Source organism: Montipora foliosa, chromosome 8 (genome assembly GCF_036669935.1).
Source record: "Montipora foliosa isolate CH-2021 chromosome 8, ASM3666993v2, whole genome shotgun sequence".
NCBI lineage: Eukaryota > Metazoa > Cnidaria > Anthozoa > Scleractinia > Acroporidae > Montipora > Montipora foliosa.
Genome location: NC_090876.1, coordinates 44653770 through 44663769, shown reverse-complemented (window position 1 = coordinate 44663769; position 10000 = coordinate 44653770). Strand labels below are relative to the sequence as shown.

Below are 10000 nucleotides of genomic sequence, written 5' to 3'. Positions count from 1 at the left end.
TCATCTGAACTATCTGAAGAGAAAAGACTTGAGAAAGAGCTTGCACTGTCCCTTCTGTCAAAGGACCACTGTCTTGAGCCATTTAATGACACAGATGAAGGAGAGGATAATTTTCTATCTGTAAAAGTTGCTTCTACATCGACAATTCGCCTCATAAGAGTCTCTGCAACTATAGTTTTCATGGTGTTGGTGTCGCATAACTGGACAAGAAAATTCACAAGAACTTCTGCATCACTCATATCATCAGATACTGGATCTAACGAGGAAAACAAAAGAAGCACATAAATTGGTTTATGGACATTCTGCAAATAAGCTAAGGTGTTTGGCATCCTTCATGTTGGTCACATTGTTACTTGTTTGGCTTGAAATTTTCGAACAGCTTTCTTACATCCAATTCCAAGCATTCAAAATTTTAAGGAGTGCTGCTTAAATGGAGTCTTTAATAGAATGATGATAACAGACATGTTAAAGGCTAAGGATTACATTTTCCTAAAGGTAGTGATCTGGTCGGATTTCTTGAAGCTCACTGAAAGCAAACAGGGTCCACATTAGAGATCGACTTAAGCATGAGTATTTTGTCTATAAAGAGGACAACTTCTCAGTTTGTTGAAGTTTATCGTTGTTCACATACCAATAATTATAAATGGATCCATTTCTTTTAACTGTTTTTGCAGCCTTAGACACAGCCGAGGAACAACTATCTGAGCCATGGCCAAAAGTTCAGCAGGTGGAGCACTTTGAACTGACAATTCTTTTGCTCCATGATGGTCACAAAACCTGAGATATAAAATAAAATTAATTAAAGTGCCCCTGTGATAAAAAAAAAACACTTCCTTTTTTCCTTCAGATTTTGAAAGTATGTTTGCTAAACACCTGACTGGCAAAATTTTGAGCTTTGATTTTTTGTCCAAAGGCCGTTTACTTTGAGTGTAAGTTTTGGATTTCACGGTCTGCCATTACTCACGTTCAAAACTGACCGATTGGACCTCAGACGGTTGGATCCAGGGAAAAGTGACGTCAGAGGCTCACTAGCTTAAAATGTCAGCGTATGAACACAGCTTATTATATGTGCAAAGCGTGAGTTTAAAAGTCTGAAAGCCCAAGACCCTCGTGCTGCATATTAATTCTGCGGCATACACACGTATTGCATTCTTAAACTAGTGAGCATTTGACGTCATTTTCTCCTCGATCCAGCTCTCTCAAGAACATAACGTTAGTAATGGCGGACCATTAAATAGGAAAATTACAGTTAAAATAAAGAGGCGTCTTTTTGAAATCAAGGCTTAAAACGTGGGTCACTTAGTGTTTTGTTAACACAGTTTTGAAATCCAAAGAAAAATATGAATTGATTTTTTGGTCACAGGGGCACTTTAAGGTTAAAGGACTTCTTCCAATCTTTAACATCTGCATCTATACAGATCCAAATGTTCCAGCACAGTTTTTTTTTCCAGCACATAATTTTGTGAAGAGTGATTTGCATTTACAAGAACCATTTGAAAGAAAATTGATAGTATTGGATTCAGATTTTATCCCTTAACCAATTGAGGCTTTAAAGCCAATGACCGTCTAGACACAGAGTACATTCCCGAGACCAAAAACAATTCATTCAATATTAATTGTTAACATTTATTTGAGCAGCTAATTCCGTTTCCGCATAAAGCGATAATTAACGTAGACTGTTAAAGGTTATGTAAACAAACAAGTGCTGGAAACACTTGCAAAACTTAGTACGCCTGGAAAATCAATCAAAATTATCGCTTGTATTTCGAAATGGGTAAGGAATTTTTTGTTTCCAAGGGAAATGTTTTGAGCAGGAGAGCTACCAATTTTGTGATCGGCGATCCATCAAATACAAAAAAACGATCGCGAATATAATTGACGAATGATGCGATTCAAATATAATTTAATTTGCGCTATTAACAATAGCTAACAATAGCCTAAGAATTGTTTAATTTATTTTGCTTTGATTTTTCAAGGAAACGAATTTCACAAAATCGTTTTCGTATGAATTCTGTTTTCTTTGAATTCTTATGCTCGAATACTATGTGGTCGAGGGAAACGGAATAAAAATACCGGATACCTACCCTTCTTTCTTCATAACATCTTCGTCCCCACAGTCGCAAGCGCCACCTGCTTGACTCTTAAACATGTTAAAGTCGTGTCCTTCGTGATTTCCGGCATGAAAACAATCCGCACACAGAGACATACAAGGAGAGATTCCGCAGTCCCTACATCGGTACGCAACAAAGTTTTTGTTCCAAACCAGACCGCATATTGTTGGTGTGTCGTAAGAGCGCAATAGAGTTCTGAATTCCTCCGGAAGCCTTCCCCCCGCAATCAGCCACAAACACCATTCTTGTTTTTCGGCGTCGAAAGAGCGTTGAAGACTAAGCACGCCGTCTAAAAATCCACTGATCTCTCGCTTTCCTTTATCTGTATGACAATGAGCTTTAAAATTGGCGGAGGTACTTTGTTTGGCTCTGACTGAACTACTACTGTCTGCCATTTTTTTTTTTATTGCAGGATTCTCACTGCTCATGCGTCAATATGCTATGAGTCCAATCGCACATGCGCATTTTGTTCCCTGTTTTAAGATGGCGACCAGTGCGGTTAGTACCACCGACCGGTTTTATTTTTCGAAAGAACAACTACAAAACACGCCGTCCCGAAAAAATGGAGTGGATCCAGAGAAAGAGCAAAGCTACAGACAGCAGGCAGCAACGCTAATTCAAGACATGGGGCAACGACTTTCTGTGTATCCTTGCTAGACTTTGAATATGGCACGAGTTTCTCGAGGCGTAGTTGAAAGTATAAAACTACCCCGTCGAAGAATTCGGTTTGGACAGGCGTCAATTCGCCTGTATCCGTTTTTAACGTTTTTCCGAACGCTTAATTTTCTCCTTTGTCAAAATACGTTATTCCTTGACGTATTACTGTAGAAATCAGCTGACGATCAACACGGCCATTGTTTATATGCATCGGTTCTACATGTTCCACTCATTCAACAAATTCCATCGAAACGTGAGAATTTACTGAAGCCTTATTTAAAAGATTCCGATGTAGAAAATTTTTTTGACGTTACCATGTTGAGATTTTGGCTGTTGTTAGGTGTGATAAAAAAATTATATCCGTAAAACATATGCCAGAAGATACACCTTTTTATATATTATTACTCACATTTAAGCTTATGCGCTCATGCTTCCAACTCACCGCTACTAACATGTAAGACTGTAGACTTTGAAAACTAGCTTCCTTCAAGACTTTGTTGAGTTACTCTCTATTCTCTGCTTTTAATTATTATCCTTAATTTAAGAAGAAAGTGTCTGTACCCAACTTTCCATACATACTGTACATGTATTTCAATGACCCAGCTAATCCACTTGCATTATTGCTGTTTTTGCCTGCGTATCCTCATACAGCACAGGCTTTTTTTGAGATATCATACCAACCTGACCACATTTGTTGGAGAGAATATGACAGACCACTACCTGAGGAACTATGTGCCTGTATGTGTTCTGTACTTCTTACAGCAAATATTCAGATTCTTCCAACATTGGTTTCATAACAAGAGCTTTTATTGATAGGGCTTATCCTAGAAGACTTGAAAGCAAACCATTTGCAGATGTGATTTTATCACAACAAGCACAGCACCTTTTGTCTTCAAATACTTTAAAACAAGTGTTGCTCCATACTCTCACTTTTATGGCTTGTATTGTTCTTTTTGGTGATTTTTTCAAATTGGAGCTCCCACGGTGGAGTTTTAAACTAAGTAATGGAGTATGTGTGTTATTCATTAATAGACCTTTTTACCAATACAGCGGCCATTTTGATTTCTATTGTTTCAAATAGCTATTATGGGATGCCCAGGGGGTAAATACATATTAATTTGCCCCCTGGGCATCCCATAATAGCTATTCGAAACACTAGAAATCAAAATGGCCGCCGTATCAGTAAAAAGGTCTATTGTTAATGAAGTCAAGCTCCTTAGCTACTGTGTGCACTGTACTTTGGAGTTTCTTCCCACCATACAATGTACAAAGAGAAGTAACTTTATACAAGTTACCTCAGGGGCAACTGGTCACAAGGGCTCAATACTTTTAGTGCTTAGATGTTCTTCCAAAGCTTACAATGTATGTTAGAAAAAAACAGATTAGCGTATTCACTTCTAAAGTGCCCCCAATCGAAGAGTAAAATCATCTGGGGCCGGTTGTTCGAAGCCTGGTTAGGGCTAATCGTTCGTTAAGAGGTGTCAATTCCAATTTATTATACATTGGTGTCACCAGCTCGATTTTGATTGGCTATAAGCACACAGCTAATTCTTGCTTGCTCTGTTCCTCTTACATCATACCTACAAACAATAAGCAATTATTGGATGAGGTTGAGCATAATAGCGAGAATTATCAAGGCCAAGGTTTGTGTTATCTGCCGAAGCCGAAGGCTGAGGCAGATAACACAAACCGAGGCCTTGATAATTTCGCTATCATGCGAAAATTGAATCCAATAATTGTTTTATTATACAATTATAAATGTAGAAGCGTTGAGACATTTCACAGAACAACAACAAAGTAAGCCACGCAATGACATGTTTCAGTGTAAACATCTTTATTAATGACAGCCGTGAATTACATGATAAGCGGAATTCAAAAGGTTTACAGAAAGGATTTAAGCCTAAAAGATCTGAAAACGTTTCAGGAAAAACTGAATCGAACTGAAACTTTTGAACAAAATTCTAAAGTTAAGTTGTACGGTCTTATGAAAAATGTTCCTGATATCGAGATGTAAACAAAACTTCATTGTCTGCAAAAATGCGTCATACCTACATGCATAAATGCCAGTGTCTGTAGATGTGACGCGATGACATAGCGCCATCTAGAATTAGCGGGGTGCTTTTAGCCAATCAAAATTGAGATAGCATCAGCATTGTATAATAATAGATTTTATGTATGTAGAATTGACATCATACCTACAGACAATACTTTTATGCATGCAGAAGTGATGTCACCTAACACACTAACCAGCAGTTCGATCAGTTTTGTCATGGCGGAGCTCAGCTCAGGAATATGCATAATAAAACAATTATTGAATTCGGTTTTTGCATGTTAGCGATAATTATCAAGGCCTCAGTTTGTGTTATCCGCCTCAGCCTTCAGCTTCAGCAGATAACACAAACTTTGGCATTGATAATTATCATGCTCAACCTCATCCAATAATTAAATGTTTTCATGGTATTTAACGCTGGTTAGTGCTAACCATGCTTCGAGCAACCCGGGCCTGGTGTGGTGGTGGAGAAGGGTTTACTAAAATAGCTTTTTAAAATTATTCCCAGGCTCTGGCTCCATGTTGCCTTTTTCTTGCTGCTAAAACTGAGGAACAACCACGGAAACTAGAACATGTGCTCAAGGTAGCTCATGCCTGTCTGCACAGAGATGGTCCTCCACTAGACCCCAAAAGTGAGGTATGGCTCCATGAAAAATTTGTTGTTTTTAGACTTTTTCTTTGTGTTATGAAGGTCATCCAAGAAAAAGAGCCAGGTTGATTTGAAGTGAAAGCACTCATGAGTTTATTGCATGTACTTACTATAATATTATATGAGGGAATGGTGTTATAGCAAGAAACAATCTTTAGTACCTCTAGGTCATAGAGTGCAATACAGAAGTTCCTATGGAAACATGACAATGAAGTAATTAATTTTTTGATGTATATAATAAATAAAAATTGTATGAATTTGTTCATGCTTTTTGTGATTTATGGTCACTCGTCTTGCATTTGAAAGTTCTTCAATTGTACTCGCCTTATAATGGCTCTTGCAATTTTGAGCGCTTTCACTTGTGCTCATAAATCATGAAATGCAGTCACATTCATAGAGTTTCCTATACTTACAGTACCGCTCTAAGGTAAGTTGACAGTCACTCACGAGTCTCGAAACTCGACTCGAGACTTGATTCTCGATTCTCGAAAATTTTGAGAATCGAGTCTCGAGTCGAGTTTCGCAACTCGCGAGTTGAGTCTTTCGAGTTTCGAGTTGACAAAAATAATGAGCTTGATGCTTGACTGATCTCTCGAGAAATAAATTAGACAAGCAAAGCACACTTGTGTGTTGTACATGCGTCGAAAAAGCGAGTCGGATATCAAGTATGAGTAGTTCTGTTGACAAAATATGCACACAGTTCCCGTCGCTCGTTTCCTCAAAGGATCAATGAATAATCTGTTGTGATCATTTACAAAACGGCTCTCTTCACAATCAACTTGAACATGTTACGCTTGACTTAAAAGTTAAAACCTGAAGCTTTCTTTACCCTGATAATAAACGTTATCGATCGTTGATTTTAAGCAAAGAGAATGTAATATAATGCCTCGAGCAAGCAATCTCAAATTTAGGAAGTTGTGAATTTTGTCAACGGTTCTCCCATCACATTATTGGTCATATTGGTAAATCACGATTGGTTTTAAATAAAGTGAGGTTGCCTGGTAAGGCAGTTGCAGTACGAGCGTATAAATGTTCCAAGTTTCGCTTACGTTGACATATGCAGGTTTGTGCCTGGGGAACGAATCGGAAACTCGTGTATTTTTTTCAGAACGAGTGAATAAGATCGCGACGAATATTAATGAAGATAACATTTTTGTCGCGGGCCAAGAACATTGAAAGCTTGCTTAGAGTCGACATGAATATTGCGTGCAAAGGCTCCGTTAGTGGCATTGTTCATTTCTTCGAGACATAAATCGCTTTCTTGAGTTCTTCTCGAGTTTATGCATATTCCAAAGTCAGTCTTTCTCGACTCTCGATTCTTGAGCCTCGATTCTCGCGTCTCGAAACTCGAACGTCTCGACCTTCGCGATGCGAGAATCGAGTTTCGAGGATCGAGTCGAGACTGTCAACTTACCTTTGAGCGGTACTGTACACCATGTTTGTGTACATGTAAGTTAAAATAAAAATTGAATTGAATGATCATATTGATGATGGTCATGTTTTTGTATAGACCTCGATTATCCAGATTCTTTGACAAAATTATGGGGAATTACGTGTACACTGTCAGTATGTCTCTAGTCAGGTTCCTACGTGAGGCAAAGTATTGCTGTGTTATTCATGTAGTTGCATTTTTGACTTAAGGAATACCTGCAACAGGCTCAAGACTTGATTGAAAATGAGAGCATCCTATTGCAAACATTAGGTAAGGGGTTGATTTTAAACTAGCAAGAACAATGGGAAACTTACTGTTTGCTTTGGATTGCCTTGGCTCATGCATGTAGAAGGAGGAAAATGCTGGTAGGTGCGGATGGTCACATGTCAGAACTTTCAAAATATAATGTACCGTAAAGAAGATTTCTGTTTGTTTAGAAAGTTCTTGTGATCAATGTTTCTACTTTTTGAAAGACCTGTGCTATTTTTCCTCTTTTGTGTAATGGTTCCTTGAGGGAAAAATACAGTCATATTATTATTTTAATGACAGCTGTGACTGTAATGCATGTACCTGCAGCCATGTTGGACTTACAATGTAGGGCTGCAAGATCATCCCATTCATTTATCTGTTCGATACATTGTATACAGTAAGATGTAATCCTAATTTGCTGTTTTTTGTTCTTACTCATTCAGGATTTGAGATTACTGTTCATCATCCTCACACTTACGTTGTTAAATGCATACAGCTAGTGCGAGGTGAGTAGACAAAACAAGTGATGATCAATTGCATTTTTTGTATGCCCTCGTGTGTGTTTCCTCATGTTCTTACAGGTATGCTGTACAGTACACAACTGGTACAAATGTCATAAGAAGAGCATTATTAGACAGGTTTAGGGTTGGCTTGTGCAAGGGGGTGCTCAGATTTTTTCTGACTGTGCTCAATTCATTACTGACAAATGTATTATCATTATTATAAGTTGCCATGGGCTTGTGCATGTATTTTAAAAAGGGCAAAAAGTTGAAGAAAATTTGTGGTAGGTTTGAAAAATATAGAATGAACAATTACATGCTTGTGTTCTGTGGCAGCAGAGAAAAATATTTTTCTGTAAAATAATGCATCAGTCAATTCCAGCAGTGCCCATCCCCCCTCCCCCCCCAGCTAACCCCCGGGCATTAGCATTTTTTAAAACAAATGGGCAAATTCCCTGGGTGGGGACACATAAGCTGTCTAAATGCCCCGGGGTGGGGACGAAGAAAGAGGGCAAATGCCCCGCCTTGAAGAATCAAGACATTTTAAATGATGATGAATCGCATTTTAAGCTTGCAAAATTTGTCTTGAAGATCGCATCATTTGAATTCGCAAACCTTCTGTATTTGAACTCCACTTTCATGAATTTAAAAATTGCGAGGCTAGTTTTGAATGCGAAATGCGAAGAAGTCGTGTTTACGCAGTCTTCACATCAGTGATTGTTTTGTGATCTTAGTTCACCTCGTCACTTTTAAATATTCATATGCTTACAAGTATAAATGAAGAAATACCTAAAATTGAGAAAACATACCTTTAAAAACTTCCACAAGTTTTTCGAGTCCGTGACAGACAAGCCAGTCTTTAACGAATGCCTTGTCTTTTCCGATAAACTCTTCCATGTTAATTCGAAAACACGTGTGTCAAATGCCCAGGGGTCGCCCTGGGGTAGGCTAATGCCCAGCCGCCGGGCCGCGATAAAATTGCGAATGCCCCACCCCGGGACTGACAACTTAAGCAAATGCCCCGCGGTTGCCGGGGGGGGATGGGCACTGCTGGAATTGATTGATGCATAATCAATAGTTGAGTCCTGATAATTTATAATTATTATTATTGAGGGCTATGCAGTATGACTTTTGCATAACTTTTGTTGGTGGATTATTAGTATTTTGGTTGTTTCATCAGCAATGGCCAAATGTTTGCATATTAGCAAAAACACAAAATGTATGATTTGAAAAAGATGGCCTAATGACATTTTAAAGTCTGAGGTGAATTTAATGTCTCCAAGTGGCGGCCATGAATGAAGCCATTAAAGAAGGGGGTTGGGGGCCTTTCTTAATTAGTTAACAAGGTAATGATTTTTGATTTTCATAAAGTCGAGCTGAAATAATATTTAAAGTGCACCTTAAATAATTCAATTATTTTTTGTCGTTAAAACAAGTTTTACACATGTACCATTTTCATCATGTTTCCCTTTCAATTTGTCGAGTAAGTTACGACCAAGTCTGAGAGTTAAAACTCACTGCTCTATTCCTAATTTTATGCCTAAAATCAACGTATTTTGCTGTTGTCTCGAAACTTTGTTTTAAAGGAGTTTGCGGAGTCAGTTGACAATCCCATGCCATATTTGTCCAAATCTCTGCTAGTTTTGCTAACATAATTAATACAGAAAAAACATAATTTAAATGGGAAAATGGGAAAGATTTGTTTGCTCTTGATGACAAGATTCATTTTATGAATGGAAAAATGAACAATTATTTGAGAAGGTGCACTTTAATATTATTTACGCTCTCAACATTTATCTGTTTGTTGGTGTTTATTGATAAATGATTGATGCTAATTTGACATTTCACGCCATCTACTAGCAAGCAAGGACCTTGGCCAGACCTCGTACTTCATGGCCACTAACAGGTAGAATTTAACTACCTTGTGTTTGTTTCACAGTCATGTGCATCATGAGTAGAAAGTAAAGTATATTAATATAATCTGCTTCAAGGAATGTTTGTCAGACAAATGTTCGCTGAAGCAGTTGTCTTTTTATTACATGATTGTCAATTTCCTACACTTGTGCTGGTGTCTTTAATTTTACAATGCACGTGCACAGAGCTTCTTCCAGGTGCGATATACAGGCCACAGGTCATGTTTAATTAGCACTAAAATGACCGTTAACCTAATCCCCATACCGTAAACATGGGTAGATACAGTCTGTACACTGTCAGTGGCATCTTTTTGCTGTAAAATCTCATCAAAAATTGGGGTGTGTCACCAGAGTATTTTTTTTTTACCCAAATCTTGAGCTTCCAAACTTGGGGTGTGGTTATCTGCAAGTGCGGCTTATCTACCAGTGTTTACAGTGT

General features: G+C 38.1%; 2 protein-coding genes across 3 annotated transcripts in view; one reads left to right on the top strand and one right to left on the bottom strand.

The window, feature by feature from the left end:
• Window positions 1-2551, bottom strand: part of LOC137968963 (E3 ubiquitin-protein ligase ubr3-like) — a 58137-nt gene extending 55586 nt beyond the window's left edge. For both annotated transcript variants that reach the window (XM_068815454.1, XM_068815455.1), the window contains exons 1-3: window positions 2085-2551; window positions 632-777; window positions 1-256 (exon numbers count right to left, since the gene is read on the bottom strand). The exon at window positions 1-256 is cut by the window's left edge and continues 112 nt beyond it. In XM_068815454.1, the coding sequence (XP_068671555.1) occupies window positions 1-256; window positions 632-777; window positions 2085-2539 (857 nt within the window). In that variant the 5' untranslated portion in view covers window positions 2540-2551. The remainder of the gene's footprint in view (window positions 257-631; window positions 778-2084) is intronic.
• Window positions 2552-2594: 43 nt separating this feature from the next.
• The window catches only part of LOC137968964 (cyclin-T1-like), a 12301-nt gene continuing 4895 nt past the window's right edge, over window positions 2595-10000 (top strand). Inside the window, exons 1-6 of the mRNA XM_068815456.1 lie at window positions 2595-2755; window positions 2940-3021; window positions 5327-5455; window positions 7109-7169; window positions 7592-7654; window positions 9509-9554. Of these exons, the coding sequence (XP_068671557.1) occupies window positions 2595-2755; window positions 2940-3021; window positions 5327-5455; window positions 7109-7169; window positions 7592-7654; window positions 9509-9554 (542 nt within the window). The remainder of the gene's footprint in view (window positions 2756-2939; window positions 3022-5326; window positions 5456-7108; window positions 7170-7591; window positions 7655-9508; window positions 9555-10000) is intronic.